At 28.2% G+C, this 23367-nt stretch overlaps 1 protein-coding gene across 1 annotated transcript in view; it reads right to left on the bottom strand.

The window, feature by feature from the left end:
• The window catches only part of Rab3-GEF (Rab3 GDP-GTP exchange factor), a 316556-nt gene that overhangs the window by 184907 nt on the left and 108282 nt on the right, over nt 1-23367 (bottom strand). Inside the window, exons 5-10 of the mRNA XM_075355604.1 lie at nt 20373-20553; nt 19913-20070; nt 15970-16105; nt 10130-10288; nt 4608-4739; nt 1677-1747 (exon numbers count right to left, since the gene is read on the bottom strand). Of these exons, the coding sequence (XP_075211719.1) occupies nt 1677-1747; nt 4608-4739; nt 10130-10288; nt 15970-16105; nt 19913-20070; nt 20373-20553 (837 nt within the window). The remainder of the gene's footprint in view (nt 1-1676; nt 1748-4607; nt 4740-10129; nt 10289-15969; nt 16106-19912; nt 20071-20372; nt 20554-23367) is intronic.

Below are 23367 nucleotides of genomic sequence, written 5' to 3'. Positions count from 1 at the left end.
TGTTATTTGGGAAGTAGAATTACTAAAGATGGACGAAGCAGGAGCGATATAAAATGCTGAATAGCACAAGCTAAACGAGCCTTCAGTAAGAAATATAATTTGTTTATATCAAAAATTAATTTAAATGTCAGGAAAAGATTTTTGAAAGTGTATGTTTGGAGTGTCGCTTTATATGGAAGTGAAACTTGGACAATCGGAGTATCTGAGAAGAAAATGTTAGAAGCTTTTGAAATGTGGTGCTATAGGAGAATGTTAAAAATCAGATGGGTGGATAAAGTGACAAATGAAGAGGTATTGCGGCAAATAGATGAAGAAAGAAGCATTTGGAAAAATATAGTTAAAAGAAGAGACAGACTTATAGGCCACATACTAAGGCATCCTGGAATAGTCGCTTTAATATTGGAAGGACAGGTAGAAGGGAAAAATTGTGTAGGCAGGCCACGTTTGGAATATGTAAAACAAATTGTTAGGGATGTAGGATGTAGAGGGTATACTGAAATGAAACTAGCACTAGCACCAGATAGGGAATCTTGGAGAGCTGCATCAAACCAGTCAAATGACTGAAGACAAAAAAAAAAAAGAAGTTGGTTTATTTATCATATTAATACTATAAGATATAATTAACAATATTTGCATACAATTAAAGAAGACAATGTCAGAACAAGTAGAATTTATATTAAGAACAAAAATAACTTCTCCATCTACACAAGAAGAAAAGAAACTTAAAAAAAGTCAACTGATAAAATAGTTAAAAAGACTTCAATATTTTAATTTATTTTAAAAATAAATTATTAAGAAACACGTGACATAATGAGTAAAGATAAAACAGAAGATTAAATTTTTGGCAAGTTACTAGGAATGAGAGAATGAATGTAAACAAGGAGCAAAGATGAGAAAGTTGTTTTGGGCATACAATGAAATTGGGGAGTGGAAAAATAGCTAAGAAAGAATGATGAGAAAATCTTCATGCCCAGAGGAAAAATCACAGATACTGTAAAGGTAAAAGCTAAAGAAAGAGGAGGTAAAAATGTTCCAAGACAAGGGGAATTTTGAAAATACAGATGTGACATTTCTGGAGAATCCTTCTCAATCTATGGTCAAATAATGAGAAAAGAAGTCTAATGGTGCTGGTTATCGAAACGGGACATATCAGAAAGCAAACCCTGAAATGTAAGAATATCAATAGCAAATCCTAAGTTTAATAACATTTTTTTTTGCTTCATTAAAGTTGTAACAACACAATCAATGCTAAGTATAATTTCCTTTTAAGTTCATTAACATAATTTAATCCAAAAAAGTAAAGTAGTTAATAGAAAAATGTTAAGTTAAATGTTCAATAGTCTTTCAGCAACTGAAAGAAGGAAGAACTAATCATTTTTTTTTAAATTTAAAATTGATTTTTCCCCATTCCCCGCTTTTGTTCTTATCTCCAAGTTTAATAATTTTACTCTGTATATCAGAAGATTTTTTTAAAAATAGAATAATTAAAAATATGATTTAAAATATTGACATTATATTGAAGTATTTTTACCATCTCCGGGATACAAAAAACCACTTTCACCGATAAAAAAATAATTTAATAAATAATAATATTCAGTTACAACAAGTTAAAGTGAAATTTTCTAAACTATTTTTTTTCTGTTTCTTTTAATTTAAATAATAATGAAAACATTTACCTGAAATTATTTTTGTACATAAGGAAACTAGTTGGTATTCCAATAACAAATGGTGTTGGAGCCAACAGCAACTGTAAAATAATTTTTTTAAATATATTACTTTTCAAACCAATAATTTCAAATACTATGCACCCTAGATGGATGACTGCTAAATACAATTACCAATTTATAACTATCTTAATTTATAAAAAAAAAAAATGTAAGTAATTCACGTAGAATATTTATTGCTGTCCAATAATTACACATTTCCTCGCAATAATACTGCTTTTATAACCTCTCTTAACCTAAAACATGTCCTTCTGACTACCACAAACAACAGTTATGTTGTTATTACTCTTGTACTGATTAAACCTATTTAAATTGATTGTATTTTTTAATGTCATTTTACAGAGGGGATTAAAATACCAATACAAGAGATTTAGCTTGAGCTTAAGCTTAACTAAGGTTCATTTTTTCAATGTTATAATGACAGAAAAAGTGGAAATGATAAAATTAAAAAAAAAAAACTCGATAAAAGCACAAAAATGCTGTAACTAATAGTACCAGTATCTGAAAAGTAAACAAAATAGCCACTATCATGTAATAACATACATTCTCTTGTATAATTTTTAAAAAGACACATGATAGAAGATTACTTTCCTTCTTCAACATCATAAGTTGAAGTGTACAATCTTATATCATTCCATGAGAAGTCATTAATATATGAGAAACAGTTTCTTAATATAAATTTATTTCAACATTTTTTTAGAAATGAAAGGTTTTAAAGTCGGATCACACAACATTAAAATAAAAGCTGGTGTTATTAAATAGCAATTATAAAGTAACAGTCTAAAGAAAAGCTCATTTCTTACTTAACCATAACATATTGATAATGCTTACAAATTCATTAAATGAACATTATTTTCAGTTAAAAATTTAAAATTTATGCTCAAAATTACATTCCTTTTATGTAAGTACCATTTTTATGTAACTATACATCTTACAGATCCTTGAGATAGGTCATGCATACAAGATAAATTTGAATGATTTCATTTTTTTTTTTTTTAATAAACTGAAGCAGTTGAATTTTCCTAATCTTAGTTAGCATTTTCTCTTTGTTTGATCTAAATTTGATTTGTTGAATCAAACATCTTTTTTAAAGGATAGATTATTTTTTTTATAAGTTTAGTTTTTTATTGATTTTTTTTTAAATGTTTATTATTATTATTATTATTATTATTATTATTATTATTATTATTATATATATATATATACAGTATTTATTAATTACACTTTTATTATTTTCATTTATTAAAGTGTTTTGTTTTTTATTTTAGATTTTTCATTTATTACATTAGATAAAATTTTCTTTTCAATGATAAGAAGTATTATAAAATTAAATAATAATATATTTGTATAGTTCATCATTTAATATCAAGAAAATAACACAATAAACAAATTATCCAAACACTTCCTATTACTAATGTAAATTGCACGATATACTGCCATTACATTAAACTCTTTTGTAATATTATACTTTAATCACACCACTAACTCAATATAAATTAATATCCCATATATTATTTATGAATTATTAATGCTGTTTGAGATTTTTTGCTCTATAATGTAAACTATTTATTTTATAAAAATTGATCATTTTATAATTTTCCATTAATGTATTTTTAGTTACCACAGACAGAAAACTAACTATAATTCTATTTAAAGTAAAATGAACATCTGATATTATGACATTCTTGTTTTCTCCAATATACACAAGAGTTAGCTTATTTAATGTTAGTCAACACCCAATTTATGCTTCGACCCTCTAACAACGACCCTTAACTCCTCTCGTGCTTTTATTATGTATGTTAATAAATAGCTTCATATTAAATGCAGCTAGTTATATCTGTTTACAATTTATTCCAACAGTATTTTATACTGTCATAATTATTAAGGAAATTAATTAATTAATAAACAAAATAATTAATTAATTAATTGATTTAATCAATTAATTTTTGTCATCAAAAATTAATTTAAATGTCAGGAAAAGATTTTTGAAAGTATATGTTTGGAGCGTCGCTTTATATGGATGTGAAACTTGGACGATCGGAGTACCTGAGAACTAAAGATTAGAAGCTTTTGAAATGTGGTGCTATAGGAGAATGTGAAAATTCAGATGGGTGGATAAAGTGACAAATGAAGAGATGTTGCGGTAAATAGATGAAGAAAGAAGCATTTGGAAAAATATAGCTAAAAGAAGAGGCATCCTGGAATAGTCGCTTTAATATTGGAGGGACAGTTAGAAGGAAAAAATTGTGTAGGCAGGCAACGTTTGGAATAAGTAAAACAAATTTTTAGGGATGTAGGATGTAGGGGGTATACCGAAACGAAACGTCTAGCACTAGGTAGGGAATCTTGGAGAGCTGCATCAAACCAGTCAAATGACTGAATACAAAAAAAAATTATTAATTGAAGAGCATTCTTCTACAATTCATTTTTATAACGTTAAACACATTCCTGCTCTACAATAACTTCTTCGAGAATCTATCACACCCGTCAATAAATGCTAAGAGTCTGTGAAATGCATTCTCAATATTATGCCAAGATATTTTGCGCTAATATTCTGGATCTTTTAAGTCAGGATATTTCCTTAATTTGCCCAATTTATTTTATGTAATATAAATCATGTAACAAATCACTTGGCAACCTAACTGGTGTATTAAAAATTCACTAGCACAATCTGCAAACAGAGTACATTGCTCTAAACCCCACAAACAAATTGGATGATTAATAATCTATAAAATCTGATATTTCAAAAATATGCAACAAAATATGAACAATCTACCAAAGATACAAGTATATTAACATAGATAAAAGAGTCATTATTGTAAAAACTAAATAAAAAGATTTTCTTACATATTAAATAATAAAAGAAATTTAAAAATAATTTACCTGTTCAGCACAACTCATACAAGTTGGCAGAAGTGGAATAACAGGAAACATGTATTCTAATGGATATATAAGAGTTACAAAAGCCATAACTGACATTGATAATGCATTGTAGTCTTTAGATTGTAAAATAACCTACAAAGAAAAAATATAGCAAACTGTTATACACAAAACACATGGGTATAATAAATACAATAATCATACCATTAGAGAGATGGGAAAAAATTACTTCATATTAAAACTATCATTTTTAAATATTAAAACTGACCAATTTACATAATAGCAGATTTCCAGTAAAAAATGTCTTCAATAATAGGCAGAATTCACAAACCTTGAAACTAATTTAGAATTTCTAAAATCAGTAATAAGTAAAACAGTTTGAGTTTTACCTAATGATAGAATTAACTTGGTAAAACTCTGTTGTTTTTCATGGGAATGAAGAAAAATAACAGAGGGAAAATGTTATTGAGAATGAAATGTAAAAATCAGACATTTGTTGGCTTCATAAACTACAGAATTTAAATTTACCATTACTTTATACAAGAGTCGTTCAATAAATCCTTAGAAAAAGGTAGAAAAACAAATTATTTTGTGTAGATTTTTTTTTTATTTTTCAACATAATCTCCTTTTAAATCTATACACTTTTCCAAGCATTTCTCCAACTTTTTTAAGCCGTCCAAAAAGTAGAATTTCAGGAGGTCCTCAAAATAAGCATCTGTTTGGGCAATGACCTTCTCGTTCAATGTGAATTGTTGCTCACTGAGCCATTTTTTCAAGTGTGGAAATAAAAAGAAAACACTAGGGGCCAAATCTGGTGAATTCAGTATAATAATAATAACTACAAACTTTAAATCCATAATTCAAACTTTAATTCCATAATTTTGGCCATTGAAACCGCAAAGGTGTTCACTCATGCATTGTCTTGATGGAAGAGAACCTTTTTTTTTTTTCAAATGAGGATGTTTTTTCTTGATTTCTTTGCTCAATTGGTGCAATAACGACACATAATACTCTTGAGTTATTGTTTATCCTTTTTCCAAGTAATCAGTGTAGATGATATCGCGTGCATCCCAAAAAACTGTGGCCATCACCTTGCCGGCTGATTTCACTATCTTTGCCTTCTTCAGAGCCTGTTCACCTTCAAAAACCCACTGTTTTGACTGTTCCTTTGTCTCTGAAGTGTAGTAGTGTATCCATGTTTCGTCCAAAGTTATGTATCGACACAGAAACTCATCAGGATTGCAATGGGAGAGCACCAAAACAGCCTCAGTCAACCATACGACTGTGTTTATTCTCCACTGAGAGCAAACGCAGCACCCATCTTGCTGAAATTTTTTTCACACCCAATTTTTCGTGCAAAATTGAAAACAATATACCTTGCGAAATGCCTATGGCCTCAACTATTTCATGCACTTTATTCATCCATCACTCAAAACTATATCGTCAATTTTGTCCATCATTTCGGGGGTGGTCACTTCCATTGATCGTCCTGAACAATGTTCACCTTTTGTGGACGTACAGCCACGTTTAAACTCATTTACCCAATCGTAAACAGTTGCAAACACAGGAGCAGATGTGTCACAAACTTCATCCAACTCAAATTTGATCTCTTTTGGTGTTAAGCATTTTAAATATAAGTGTTTAATCACCTATATTAGGGTGATTAAACCCTCATATGATTTCCTCACTTTTTCCACTTTCAAAACTCACTTTTTTCCATTTTTCTAAATAAACAATAGCTTATTGCTCCAAACCATGATTATGAAATGATCGATCACATGATTGATATAGCTGAAACTTTAACTGCACTCTAGCGACAAATGACGCTTACTAAAAGCAAACCATTTTTGATACTATGAGTGCCATCTCTTGGCTTTTCTAAGGACTTATTGAAAGACCTTCAAACTTTCTAATAGATATAGAAAGTGGTGGTAGATGTGGTAAATACAAAAATTAAGTGATTCAAAATGCATGCATTTTATTATTTTCATTAGTCACTATTATTTTCAGTAATCCTGGCATCTAATTTAATATACACTAGATTTTAATTTATATATGTGTACTATTTTAATAATGTATAATTTCTTCAATTTATTGTACATCATGTACATCCAATATTATATAACATAGTATATCAATTTCTTTCAGTCTATCAATTAGCTTTATCGATTTTAAATCAAATTATTTTCAGTCAAGAATGAGGTTAAGTTACTGGATTCACTATTATATGAAGTTAGAGCTGCTTGAATGAAGCTGGCTGGTACCTTTGATTAGACTGATGCTGTAAACATCTAATGAGTTGCTCTAGAACATGTGAACCTTTTAAGTAAAGATCACTGACCTAATTTTCAAAATTGATAACAAATTAACAACATTTGCTAACACAAACTATTCATTTGCTTATGACCAGTTCTCATGAAACTAATTGGCTCTAAAAGGAATTAGAAAGAAAAATTTTAATATTTTGAGAGTGAGTTATTTAATAATTATACAATATCAAGAAGGTTTATGCAGAACATTTTAAATTAAAATCGTTTAAAAGGATCACATAATTTTATAATTTGTAAATTATTATTGTTGATTTTATCACTGGTAACTGTTTCAAGTTAAGGAAGCAATTTACAGCATATTAATAACATTTTTAATTTAACCTTTTCGGGACTAACATACTGTAAATCCTAATTCATGCTCAGATTAGTATTTTTTTTAAAGTTGCTTAGCTTTAAGCAGTCTGTATGATTTATCACTTCACAATCACTAGCAATTAATATTACTTTAATTCATTTAAAATTTAAAACTACTTTTTTATTTATTGTAAACAAATTTTAAAACACAATTTCTATTATAAACATAAACAAACTTAAGCCTTACTTTGAACAAAACTAAGGACTTGTCAATTACTACTATATTTTAAAAAGGATAAAACACATTTGAGAAATATTTTTCAGTTTATCTAATAATTCTTGAATTTTAAAAAGACGAAGTCAGGAGATTTTTATTACTGGCAAAATGAAGCATACTAAGAATGTTCAAATATCTGTCTCTAGCCATCGTTTCAAAAAATATTGGGGGAGTGTAATAGTGTGTCTGTTGACCATTATTCTTTCATAGAATTTTTCTTATTTCTTAGTGTAAGCATGGACAAACTCGAAAATATATACAGTTCATCTATGTCAGTTGGTTTCCATCATTATAAATTTGAATGAGGAAGACCGGTTTATCAAAAGCTTGGGTATAATATGTGTTTGCTTCATTCATTATACTTTCCATAATTTCAGGCATTATTAGTGCATTAACGAGAAGAAATAAATCCTAGACACAAATGCGACGAATTGGCCATGTTTCCTAACAAGGGTTCAATAAAACTTACAAAACCTAGTTTTAGGATGCTGGTAACATGATTTTATTCTCTATTTTTCCAGATGTAGGCTGCAACCTATTGAGAGTGCAAATAGTTCATTTTAAAGCCAATAAAATGCAACACATGCCGATGAAAGAATTATAGTATTGGCATTAACACGATGATAGTACTGTAAGTACCTGTAAGCATATAAGATTTTATAGACTGGCGAAAATATACTATAAACAAGAAATGGTTAAAACTGGTGACACTAAAAATAATTTTTTCCACATATCCATTTATCTTCAACATGTGATTTTTTTTAACTTTTCTTTTCCCAATATCTAATTTGGATCAGGATGTAGATAAGATCACGATATCCATATTTTTTCTAACTTTCAATCGGTACTGTTCAAACATTCTCTTATTTTATAACTTCCTCCCTGCACTTTCTTTCATCTTATACAGCACCCCTTGTTCAATCTTCCTCATATTCTTTTAACTTTTAGCCCATTCTAAAACACTCTATCTGGCACTCTTTTCTTCTTTTTTTTTAAAAATATAAATTAAATTATTTATTTAGTTATTTTCTGATGTTGTTGATTCCTACAATCTCTTGTACGTGTTACTTCTGGAATAGTTTCTCTCGGACAGTGTTCCTAAAAGTTGCATACTGCTTTCCTGATTTCATCAGTTAAAAAATATTAAAAAACTATTTATTAAAACCTTTCCTTTGGGCACACAAACACATCACTCATACCTCATACCTGAACTCTGTACATTTCAAAATCTGTATCGCGTACAAACTGAATAACACCTCCTTCCTCTTGAGTGAAATTTCCATAACAGATTTTTTTTTTACAGCTCTTCATATTAATTGGACTTGGAGTTTAAGGGAAATACCAAGTTTATGTTGGCATCTGTACATTATCTACATAACATTTCAGATAGTGTTTTACCAGTTTGATAACAACATAATGTCTAGACAAAAAAAACTTCTTGGGTCTCCTGATTTGCAGTTTATTCCTTTTTTATTACTGTTAAACAAAGTTTTAATCAAATGTATGGTAAAGTAGATTCAAAACTTTCTTAATGATTTAAAATTAAAAAAAAAAAAAATAGATATATCTCAAAAGTAAAAAACATCAAGCAATTCAACAATTTAGTATCAGGGGCCTGACGATATCAAGTGCCTATAACAATACTTTGAAGTTTTGTTTACTGAGCACATTACTCAGAAGAGATTTTGATTATACAAATACAAATGAAAGCAAACAGATGAGCTTCCTAAATATATCAACTTTTCAAATGTAATATTAGTCAAAAAGGTGATGAAAATTTCTTAAAATGTGTTATTTTCACTGACAAAGCAACTTTTTATGTCAACAGTTATATGAATTACCATAACTAGAATCTTGAGTCAATGAAATGGTTAAATTTGTCCAAGATTTGTTTGAAAGCTCAAACTTATTATGAACTCAGATAAATACATAATAGGTCAATTTTCTTTGCAGAGAAAATGGTCATGGCAACTAAGACATCTTTCAACTGTTTCCTTTCCAACAAATTGATGAAAAACATCTTCAGATTGACTACCTACCCATAAGATGAAACACCACCAAATTTTAATTTGGAGGTTAGAAATATGATCAACAAAAGGTTACCTGTTAAGTGAAGTGATAAAGGAAAACCTGTTTCTAGCCATCACAATGTCTGTAGATCTTACAACACTGGATTTTTTTTTGTGTCCATATGTAAACATTGTTTATTCTGCAACTCTTTGTGATTTAGACCAGATGGATGAAAAAGTAATGGAAACTGTCATCATCACAGCTACGATCATGTGAGAAATGATTTAGTAATAATGAAACAAAACAATGTTTTGATAGCCATCATGCTACAACTGGTACCTATAAATGCAGGCTTTTACATATATAGTAACAAGTAAAATTTTGTAAAAACAAAAAATAAATGTCTAAGTTTTATCATATAAAAGAACCAAATGTTTTTGGGAAATTTATGCTACTATGCATGAATTACTAATCAAAAGGTAAGTAATATTTACAAAATTCATACCATTATCGGCTTGAGCCGTGATAATTAACAAAATATTTATAACTCATAAAAGAGCTAAAAAATTAATAATAAAAAAGTAAATTAAATAATATAAAAAAAATGCAATACCTTATTTTCAAGAAGTATTAAAATAAGAACCTGAAGACATGTATCTACACCAAGGAGTTCTAAAGGCAAATGTAAAGGGAAGTCAACAAGAGAGAAACGAGTATGGTCAGGAAGCGCAAATGTTAGAACTGGATGAATTCCTTTTGATAGCACTTCCACCTGAAAAAAAAACCACAATTACTAAATATGAAACAAATTCATAATTACCATGCATAAATATAATAAAATTTTAGTAATAATACAAACTCAAAACAAATTCAATGAAACAAAACTAGTTTGAAGACTATTAAATGAGCAATAAATTTGCAGCAAGATCATAAACATTCTCACATTTTTGTTACTGCATTTAACTTAATTGCTGTTTACACTATCAAATTTTTTTTAAATTTATTTTTAAAATAACACAAAGAGATGTAAATCACAAGGAAGGATAATACTGATATGTTCAATTTTTAATTTCTTGACAAAGTAGAAAAGGGATAAAACATTTATTTCAATGAACAGAAAACATATGTGAATTAATACACAAAAAACAAAGCAATTTATACATCTTATAAAAGGATACTAATAAGTCCTACATCCAAAACAAAGGAAATAATATTTTAAACCCTGTTTCAGTGACCATTACAGATATTTTTTTGTTGCTGAATCATCAGTCATTGATGCAATTCTTCATTACTTTTTGTTCTGTTGCAGTCTTTTAATATCAACACAATCACTACACCCTATATCCTCAGCAATATGTTTTATACATTCCAATCCTAGCCTTCCTCTACATCATTTTTTACCTTCTACACATTTATCTATAAGCAAATTACCTAACCTGGATGTTTTAGTACATAGCCCAACAACCTAGTTCACCTCTTTATAAGACTGACAAAAATTTATTTTCTCATCTATTTATTTTATGATTGCTTCATGATCATCACATCTAATTTTAAACATTTTACTGTATTAACATATCTTAGCAGCCTCTATTCTTTTCCTTTCTATTTTCCTTATATTCATGTTTCACTAGCATTAGTATTTAACACAAATTCTCTAAGAGTTTCTTCATAATTCTTAGACTTATATTTGATAACAGCATATTACTTTTTTGTATGAAAGCTCTCTTTGCTTGTGCAGTCTGTCTTTGATCTATATCACTTCATCCACCCTTTTTAATTTTACTACCTAGGTAACAAAATTCTAAAACTTACCAAAATACATGTACTGCTTCCTTATCTTAATATTTCATTGTTTTCCTTTCTGTCACATTTTATTACTTTTGGCTTACTATTTTCATTACTTACATTTAACTCATTTTGGTTTCTGTCAAAAGAATGTACATAAATTTCAATATTTTTTTATATTTTCTCCTTGAATAGTTAATATACTCTAAAATTTGTCCAATTTCTGTATTCCATCTACATGTGGTATGAAAATCAATAGGGGCAGATATATATAAATATAATAGGGACAGACATAATTAGATTATGAAATAACTACTCCAGATTTAGGAATTCTAAGTAGGTTTATTCGTTTTAAGTCTTTCTTCTAACATAGCTGGAATGGCCTCCATTATATCCGTGTTCTTTCTGAAAGTGAAATAGCTTATCATCTAACACACCCTACATACATTCTATTCTCCAGAAAACTAGTTTATTTAATATTTTCAATGAACAGTTCAAAATAAACGGAATGAAAAATTAAAACATCATTAATTGTACATTGATCACTGAAAGCCTTTAAACTGACTGCCTTTTTGTTTTTTTAGAAAGCTTCTAAAGTTCTGAATCTCTACTGTCTTGCATAACTCAAATCAGGGCAGCACCCTACACTCAGTCTCTAAATTAATTACCATACTTAACCTTTACAGATCATTTAGTCTTGGAACTGGTTATGTATGGCGTCAGTTTTAAAACGCTATAAGAAAATCATTTTATATGGCATCTAAGTCAGTTATTTTTTTTTATATTCACAAAGGAATCAGTTTTATTACACAATTTGAACGACATTTATACGATGTAAAATGTTTTATTTAGACTAGAAAGAATATGACCATTTTTTTCTCAGAAATGTGTGTGTGTGTGTGTGTGTGTGTATGTATGTGGGTGGGTTTGACTTGTCTATTATAATTGCTACTACGATTATGGATTTATTTATTATTTACAAAAATAGCTTATCTTAGTAGCAACATATCAATGTATTGAAACACATAATAAATTATGATATACGGCACACACAAAAAAAAAGGAATTTGCGGTCATAAATACGTCACTTTTACTTGAGGTCTATAAATATCTTTGCTGACAAATGATATCGGTAAACATGTAACACATAACGATTCATAATGAATAACAGTATACAGTAAAAAGTGTTTTTTGTCAATCTGAATACCCTTTTGAATAGTGGGGATTTTTATAAAACTTAGTTTTCTGAATCTACTTTCACTTATACTAACATATGTTACTAATCTGTGATTTATGACACAGGTTTTTCATCATATTTTGCCCAATTTTCAACCGATTTGCTTGAAAATATTATTTTTAAAATCAGCAAACTATGTTTCATAAACACAAAGCAAAAGCAATTAAATTATCATAATTTTTGTACCGTTTCAATTTTTTTGTTGTTACAGGCATAAAAAATATCCAATCGTAACGTTTTTTTTTGTCAGAATCTGTTAAATCTCCTTAATGTACTGTAATTTTTTGAAATTTTTTTCACAAGACGGTAGCATAAGACTATAAAGGGAGGGAATCGGATATCAACATATTTTCACGGAGCGCTAATCAAGCGCGGATCATTGTGATGGGAGAAGGTTAAGATAACTTTTGAATAAAGAGAATGTAATTTCAGATGTTATTCGTTTTGTTAGTCATCTTGCAGAAATTTTTTTTTTATTTGCAAATTTACTAACTAAAAAAAAAATAAAGCTTACATGAAAAAAAACTTTAAAGTTTTTTTTTGTTAAATTTGCAATTTCACTTATTTATACATTCACTGAGGCAACTGAACAGGCTGGTGCCCAGTTACCATTAGTATTTCTAACAGTATTTGTTACTAGTTAGTATTCCTTCCCCTACTTTTTTGACAAAAAAAAGACCTTTTAGGGAGAAAAAAATACCAAGCTTGACTGACATTTGAACCCAGAACCTAGCAGATAAATGACACCATAGACACAACCACTCTGCAATAGAGATCACATAAGACCAATCTTATTTTACCACTCCAAAAATAAATTCAATTTAAATTGCTTAACAAACAACTCAATATAATTGTTTTTCTTGAATAGAAATAACAGCTATTTTACTTTGTTTCAAAGGCATAGCATTATCCTTAATTTTATTTAGTCATCTTCAGGAGGCAGAAGATCATATTCAGATACTATGATATTCTGGTCTTCTAACTCATTTTCACACAATACAGCTAATCATACTGTATGCATTACTTCAATATTCCAAGTCATAACAGTTACAATTTTTCAAAACAAAGATACTGTTAAAATATTTGCTTTATTCTAAAATCAAATGTAACTAATCTATTACTTGACAGAGAAGAAGCATCTGTCTTTCATTTGGAAGGTTATGTGTTTGAATGCCAATCAGACTTACATACAACAAGCACACATAAAATTCACTACTCATATAATAAATTTCATATCAAATTGTTAACAGTAAGCCTAATAATGCTTATAATAAAACCTAATAAAAAGACCTTGAAAACTGCAAACGATTATAAATTATAAAATAAATAATTATACATATTATAATCATAATTAATGATATTTCATAATAATATAAATTAAATTACAGATTTAATGTTAAAAATGAAATATAAATGATTGATATATAGAAATTAAAAGTGAATCAAGAACAGAAGATAAGTTATGGAAAAAAGAAGATACCGATACGCAACGATAAGATAATAAGGAATTTAAATACTGGGAGTTTAGAATATCTAGTAAGAATAGAAAATATAGAAATGGATTAAATTGGTAAACATGGAAATAAGGAAAGGTTATACAGCATCATCTCTATTATTATATGGTGAAAAAAAGCTTTTTGACGATGCCATTTTAACGAATGCATAAATGGTTTTAGTTATTGATATATTTTTATCAGAATAATTCTGTTCTAATGCTAAATTTTACCGATAATGTAGTAATAGATCTGGGATAATACTCTTTACAACATGCACTGTTTGAATTAATACCTAAATAACAATTAATTACATTATTCAATATAATTAAAGAATATAATTTTAGTACCTCCTGCAGAAAAATGGTGGTTATAATCCTTTTCTGAATCTTATTCTTCAGGATGTAAAGTTCTGAAGATAAAATGATTAGCCAAATTACTGAATTCAAGTTTCTAAGTTGAAATACCACCATTTACAGAATCAGATGTTAAAGAAAAGATTGAGAAGTTTAATAAAATTTGTGATATAATTAACAGAACCCTAGGAAACAACGTAAAGAGACATACTGCTGAAATTAAATAAAATACAGAACACAATGAGAAAGAACACCAATGGCTAAAATATTTTTAATTTAAATGACAAAATCACTGAAAAAGCAGAAAACTTAATATGACAAAATGGATGCTTGCTGCCAAAACATTTTGTGCCCAAAGAAATTTTATGACAGCATGCACCATGCATTTGGAGGGATTTTCTATTGCAGTACTCATGTTTTTAGATTATAACAAGCAAATGGGCTAAAGTACATGTCTCACACTGACACACCTGAAAGCAAATTGATTCAAAGAGTACAATGATGTGTCAATGGCAGCACCACTAACACTACTACCAGCACTATGCTACAACGGAGGTTACTTTCTGAACCAACCTAGTATTTGCTTCAACAAACATACCAGGAGTTTTTAATACTTTACTTATCAGGCCAAAATGATTAATGAGACACAATTTAATTTAATGATAATATACTGAAAATACCTTTAGAAAACTAAATAATGTTAATTGAAATAATTTCTATTATTACACAGAAAAAATTCCATTGATTAGTTACAGTGAAACTGTTTCAGAAGGGTAGACCATTCCTGTACCTAGTCTCCAACAAAAAAAAAATAATGGCAGATTATCAATGATTTCTTGTGGAATTCTGTTATAGCAGTTTAGTGAACCCAATTCTGGGATTCAACCTGAAATAATTTTCATAGCTTCACTTATAGTTCACATGATACTTTTTTAAAAAACAAAATTCAAATATTAGGCAATAACATTATATAATTAAGAAAAGAATAATATATAATAATCTGTAATTAAAAATAATATTAAACCGATTAACAATAAAATTATTTTAATTTAAAGAACAGTCTAGTACATAATAAAGAAAGCATAATTGTAGGTCAGAAGAATAAGAAAAAGGTGGGAAGTTAGAAAGGTAAAAAAAATAGTCAATAAAGACAATTACTTTATGGATATATAATAATTATAAATAATTGTTGATAAAAAAATTTATTAATCTGTAATAGTTACATTTCATTATTACTGATAGATCAGGGCAATAACACATTAACACAGAGATAAATTCAAAACTATATCCCAATAGGATACAGTCTTACAATCTTAAACAAATTTAAATCAACAACAAATTAATTTTAATTGTTCCACATCTTCCATAATAAATAGAGTACATTGAGTAATTCAAAAAATAAGTAAAAAAAAGTAAGATATTTAATCTGTACTTATATAAGAATTCATTCTTAAAGAAGTATGAGTGAAACTGTTTATTCTAGCGCGGGGGAGAGAAACTGTTGCAATTTTTATTAACATTAATTTTATCTTTCTTATAGTTAAGATATAATTAAAAACTAAAAAATGACCCTTTAACAAACCTCAACTCTAGTTTTACCAGGCACAGGAACTGGAGCACTTAATAGACGAAGGATCCACGTTTCAATTTCGCGAACATCATGAACCACTACAGATGGTGTCCCCTCAAACACACGGCCAGTCAATACACTCCACACACTATAACCAAAAATAAAAAATAAAAATTCCTTATAACAAACAATACGGATAAAATAAAATATAAAAATTGTTTAATTTTTAACAACTGTTTTCAGAAGATTATTTTCTTTATGTCTTCTGCTTTCTATTCTAATCACAAAGAATAATTAAAGAAATTCATTAACGTAGTTGATTATAATAATTCTCAAAATTTAAATTAAGCATTTAAAAAAAATTCCATAACATTCAACACACAATTTATAAGATGTTTAACACATAAAAATTTCAACACAAAGTTAAAAATACAGTAAACTCTGCTTAATACAATTTTCACAGGTCTGACGCAAATTATTGTCTTGGTGGAAAATCATCTTAGCTGAGAAGCAGCTAAAACAACTTTAACATAGCGCTTCATAGAAGCATTAATGAAAGCAGCAGATTGTTAATGTTTTAACAAACAGCGTTATGTGAGAAAATATTAACAACAGCAATTATAAATGCACATTAAGGATAAATATACGTATATATGTTTTTCTGAACATCACACATTAAATCAAAAACACACTAACCACTGAATATAATTATAATAAAGATCAGAATGTTCCCATAACTAATTTTTAAAATAGTCATCAATTTTGCTTTGCTGTCCATTTTAAAACATGAAATCAAAATTAAAGTTTCTAAAAACATTTTTATATATACAGTATCGTAAGTCAGGCAGATTGAACACATAACGCCTAACCTCACTAAGAACTTCTAATGTAGGGGCTGTCATTGGTGATGGCCCAGGCTTATCTTTTCCTTCTTCTTCTTCTTCTTCATCACCATCACTGCTCATTTCTTGTCTCTTGTATCATCTCCTGCACTGTTCTCTCCTCGCATGTTAATACATTGTTGTCAACTGATGCAAATTATGGAAACTGTCTCATATCAGCATCCTCTTCAACTTTGTTTTCAACATCAGCACTTAACTGCCGGTTCTTCTTCTTCTTTTGACCACTTTACCCCAACTTTAATAAAAAAAGGTTTCTATAACTTTGAAAGTTACTGCATCCCATGCTGCAGTGGCGAAATGCATTGCATTCAAAAAAGCTATATTGGGTAAAGGTAAACCTTAATCCATAGAATGTAAATAAAGTTGGACCAGTCTCTTATGATACTGCTCTTTCACTACTTTAATTACACCCTGGTCCATAGATGACTCATCCCACTGGCAGGTAGAAAAACAATTTTCATGTTTGATAATTGGAGATCTGTTGGATGCACTGAGCAGATATTGATAAAAAGAATTTTTCAGTTTTATGTTTGATAATTGGAGATCTGTAGGATGCACTGAGCAGATATTGATAAAAAGAATTTTTCAGTTTTATGTTTGATAATTGGAGATCTGTAGGATGCACTGAGCAGATATTGATAAAAAGAAATTTTCAGTTTTGCCTTTTAAACATCACATTCAGTTCTGTAGCACACATAGCAAAACATTCATAAGTCATCCAAGCTCAACGTTGGTTAGCGTAACCATACCAGAATGTTCAAATATTTTTAAAGCACTTCGGTGATTTTGCCTTTCCTATGACTAGAAGCTTAATTTTCTCAGTACTGTTCTGTGTTAATACAAACTAAAACCATATGTCTTTCTTTACTTTTTTTGCCACCATTATATTCTTTTTTGTAAACCAAGACCTTACTTGGCATCCCTTTAAAAAATCTAAATTCATTTGCATTAAAAATATCTCATGGGTTGTACCCCCTTAAGCATTAGGCAAAGTATTATTTTTTCATGATGCAGGATCTTCTTCATTTACAGTCTCTGTTTCATCACAGATCTGACGATATACAATTCCGTTTCATGATTTGAAACTGTCAATCCAACCACTAGATGCAGTGACATTGGCAATTTGGAGTTCCTTGGCTATTTCTAATGCTTTTTCCTTTAACAGTGTGCCATTCATTGGCAGATGTAAGGTATGGCCTTGCTGAAACCATTTCAATAATAAGTCTGCTAACTATTCATATTTATCAGTTTTAATTTTCTTTTTTTTGTTCTACCTTGTACAACACTTTCCTGAATATCTTTTCATTTTTATAAAATTGTTCCTAATGTTGAATCAGGAATGTTAAGATCTTTAGTAATTTGAGTTTGAGTTTTTACTTTATAATTTTAATCATACGTTTTTAAAATTTTTAATTTATCATAGACTGATAACGCTAGTTTTTAATGCCACTCATCTTGCTCTATACCAATTTCATGAATGATGCTAAAAAAATATGTTTATCAAAGAAAAACAAATGATTCAAACAGTTCTTACTCAACAAAACAACAACAGGATTCTATTATTCATATCTGCTGTTACGATGAATGTTTATCTGACTGTTTGTTTAGGGAGAAATTTAAGGCAAACTTGCAGTGAGTCACGTTTACTCTTATTTTCATCAATAAATTGCAGCTTTACGTAACTCAATAAACAGCCTTATGTAACAGTTAAATTTCAATTCATCAGATACAAAACAGGGCATATCAGGCAGGACAGGTTGCATATTAAGCAGAAATAGTGTTTTGCCTTATTATCTTATTAGTCTAGGGACTTAGTAAAAATCATGTTTAAAGCAGAAAATTGTTTTATCAGTGGGCGTATTAGGTGGAGTTTACTGTATATTAATACTTGAATACCACCATTTTACGTAGTTTTATGACAACATTCCCAATAATACGTGTATTGAGATATTTATGAGTACTTACTTCAGGTACTTAATATGATAACTGTTTTAATTTATTTTCTCTGCTAGTATAAATGTTTATTTTTATACATTGATTATTAGCCAATTATATCAGAGTTTGATGTGTATCTATACATTTTTATTACTATTTATGATTCAGTGTCTTTCACAGCAAAGCTGTAGAATGAACGTATTGACTTTACCACTCGGCATGAAACAGTGCTTATCACAACAAAGGTTACACCATAACATACTTTCTATATTAAACATAAAATTTGAAGTTAATAAAAACAAGCTTGTAGTTTTTTTCTAACAGCCATAAATAGAGACACTTAGAAGAGGTAGCAATTAGCAATTGTTCATTGATTAATTCATCGCTTGTATGAATAAAAATCTGAAAATCTTTTTTACTAAGAATACAGTTTTATGGACAACTTAAATCTAAGTTGTGTGATAAGTACAACTGTAATAAATCATTCCGATTAGAGAATTTGTTAACTTTGTGACAGTTTATTTTTTTTATGAGTAAATAAAGAAACTTAAAAACAAAAACTAAATTTTGTATTTTACAATTCATAGATGAGCATGGTTTGTGAAGAAATTATGCAACACATTGAAAAAATATTACAAGTTTATCAATCAATTTTATGTTTGAATGGTCATGATGTAAAGTATTAACTGCCATGCAATAACAATTCTCAACTTATGGATACCTGACCAATATCCTCAAAAAAAAAAAGAAAATCTCTTAAAGTTGAAGCTGGAATAGAACGCACAGTACCATAAATTAAACAATGAATGTCAAACTTAATAGTCCATAACACTAAATAAATAATATATCACAGCAACTCCTATCCATAAATCTATAGATACAAATAAAATTAACTAATTTATAAGTTTGATAAAAAATTATAATTAGTCCATAAAATAGAATAATCTTTTCAGAAAAAAAGTTTCTATATATAAGCATATTTGATGTAAAATAAGCAGTTTTTATTTACATGAATTTTTTGAATTAGTTAATTATGCTGACATCTCTACATACAAATCTATAAAAATTGTGATAGTATTAATAACAAAAAAAAACAAAAATATTAAAAAAGAATTGACCTGTTAATCTGTCTGGAAGCACCAACCCTTCTTGGTGAAGAGTTTTCATTACAGGCATCTATCAACCGTTTTAATATAAACAGGCATTCTCGAAATATTGAGAAAAATGGATGGTGAGATAATAGGCACAATGAGGTTAATGAGTGATTCCGCACTCTCTGAAACAAAAATGAAATAATTATAAGAATTTAGAAGACTTATATAAGTAATAATTAAATAGACGTATAACTTGCACCTGTAAGTTCTGGATTTTTTCTAAGTAGGTATAATAAGTAAACTTGTTTCATTGTAATCCAGTTTTTAATTTTTACATAATAAACAAATGCTTTGATATAATAAAATTAAGAAATTTTATTTTTATCAATAATATAAGACATGCAAATTAAAACGTATAGGATTCAAGCAGACTTGCTATTAGAAATGAGGTAATAATTTTTATAACAGCTCAAATATTAAATACCTGTCTTTTGCGACTGGCACGAGGCGAAGGAGAATGAGACCCACCACTCTCTGAATCATTACAAGGACCAGATGTGGGGGCAAGGCGAGAATTCTGACTGGTTGGATGTGATCCTTCAGAATCTCTTCTACTGGGACAGTCACGGTCAGAATCACTAGGAGCCACAGTACTTCTGTAATCACTAAAAATCAAAATAAATATTTCATAAAATTTACACAATGCGTTTTCAAATGATTGTATCTCTGAACAAAAGCCAGTTATGACAATTTTATATAAATTTTGTTTAGGAAAGTAAACTTCAGTACACAGAACCAACATTACCACAAAAAAAAATATTGCAGTAAGTATACAAGCCATACACTATAATAGCTAAGAAAAAAAATTGTTAACTAGATTATTAATAACAATTTATCAGCATAATAAAAATAATTGTCATTCTAAAATTCACACCCAATACACTGTTTTTCAACTAAACTAAAACAGTGATCACTGAAATGCTAGCAGAATCATGAATCTGAATGTATAAAAAAGGTTAAGAATAAAAAAATATGGAAATTTTCAAATATTTAATCTTTTTTAGAAAATCAGAGCATTTTACCCTTCTCAAACAAGTTCTATATTGATTCAGCTCCATTTGGCTGTATTCCAAACAGAGTATATGTACAATTGAAAAAGAAATCTGAACAATGAGTGTACCTAACATGCATTGTCTCTAGAAACATCTTTTTTAAAAATCTTGCCTTCTTCACACATGCTTTAGAGTAATTTAAATACTTTTCTGGAGGACCAAAAGATGTTTTTTTATACATATTTAATTCATTTGTGCCATATCTGATTATTTATTTCTTACATAAACTAAAATGATGGCACTATAGTCACCAATAAGTGTTTTTCATCATAATTTAACAATAACCTAGACAAAATTTAAAAAAAATAATGAAATATTTTTTTTTTTTTTTTACATGATCTTATCCAGAAAACTAGCAATCAATAACGATTTATTTCTTTATATTCCTTTATTTATTTTTTATAAGCCACCACATAAAAATTCAACTAATGTTTATTAAATTTAATTCCTAATAATTGGCTAATTTTGAGGAGAATTATAATCAAATTATTTAGTGAACTTGTATACTCTTTATACTTGTATAAAAATTTACCAAAAATAAATCATAGGGAAATGTTAGTAGTATAAGTTACATGGCAAGTAAATAATATTTTATGCTAAATACATTCATTCTGATATTTTAATTAACCTGTTTTGACTCAAAAAAATTGACTATTAACTTTGAATTTTTTGAATTACTGTGATAACTCCAATATAGGTAAGTATTTTGAAAGTGATTTGCTATAAATTTTTTATTGTCCTTTATAACTATAATCTATCATGCTCATCAATACAATACCTATTTAACAGGTAATGTTCTCAATAGTTGGACGTATCTGACTGAGTTATTGCTTGTTCAAGTAACTGAATACACTAACTACCACTCTTCCAACCTACATGGTGGAATATTATTATTATCTTTGTATTTAATCTGGAACATTCTGAATTCAAATGCTAATCAGATTTGGCGTTTTTCACAAGCAGAAAAATGCCTAGGATCATTTCTAAAACATTAAAAGAGAAATGTATTCAGACATCGACAAACATCTGTTACCGGATGAATAAATAAGTAATTCTGTCTTTAACTTGCATAGAAACACACTTTGTACTTCGTTCATGGAATCCTATTTTTCTCCCAGGTAAATGCAAATTTTTAGTCATATTTTTTCTCATTTTCTTTTTAAATCTGAAACTATTTTGGGAAATGTTTAAATAAATAATTAAACTGAGATTAGTGTATGGCATTTAAAACTGTCTACAGCAGTAACATATTTAATACATAACAAGGAATAAAAACGTTTTATTTAGTTGATATTAACTATAGACTTCAAAATATAATGTAACTGTCATTAATTGAACTTCAATGATTAACCAAAGAATAACAATTAAATTAAACAATATCTTGGACTTAGTGCCACATTCAAACTCAAGTCCTGCAGCGGTTTGTCTGTTAGATGTTAATGACGGACTGTCAATTTTCACATATGCAAAATCACAGCAAATCATTGTATTTTAAATATACATAACTAATTTTAAAAGCTAATATAATTTTTATATTAAAGATATACCTTATAATTAAGTTTCTTTATGCTATAAATTTAATGTTAACAAATATACAGATAAACAACAGCAAAAATTGAAGAAAAAAATTCTGTAGAAACCAAAAAAATTTCACTGAATTAAAACTATTTATAATGTACATACATTCATAAAGCAATAAAATATCAACACAATTAAAAAGCCATTCAGAAATTAAAAAAAAAAATTGTTTTAACATGTTATCATGATTAACAATGCTGTTCATTGAAATAATTAACACATTTGTTTTATGACATGGAATACTTATAGTTTCATATTAGTCCCTTCATATTGTTACCTAAGCTTTATAAAGGCACATCAGTATTTATTATACAACTACGTACATATTATACATCTTTGAATAGATTTTATATACATGATTATATCAATGCAATCTTAAGGGTTATTCTTGTTAATTTTTATAAAACATTCTTAACTTTCTATAACTTCGCATAATTTAGCATTTGAGATGTATTTGACATTAATATAAAATGTATGACGAACAGACTAATCATTAATTTACAAATTTTATGAACAAGTAAGACTAAATAATAATCAGTCGAAAATCAATTGAATGTAAGTAAGTATATGTTATCAGCTGTCTACAAAATTATTTTGCCATCCCAGAAAAATTATTTTTATTTCTTATAATTAAAAAAAATTAACATAAATATTACAAAAAATAACCAGAAGCCACTTATGTAGCACAAACATTCTTCCACTTGAATGAACAATCAAAGCCAAATTCCAGAAAATCAAAAGAAGAATCGAAAGAGCCTGCATCAATAAAAAGTACCAGAAAGATGGGCA

The sequence above is a fragment of the Lycorma delicatula genome, chromosome 2 (genome assembly GCF_047948215.1).
Source record: "Lycorma delicatula isolate Av1 chromosome 2, ASM4794821v1, whole genome shotgun sequence".
In the NCBI taxonomy this organism is placed as follows: domain Eukaryota; kingdom Metazoa; phylum Arthropoda; class Insecta; order Hemiptera; family Fulgoridae; genus Lycorma; species Lycorma delicatula.
Note: the sequence above shows the minus strand (reverse complement) of the source record. Positions and strands in the feature narration are given on the sequence as shown.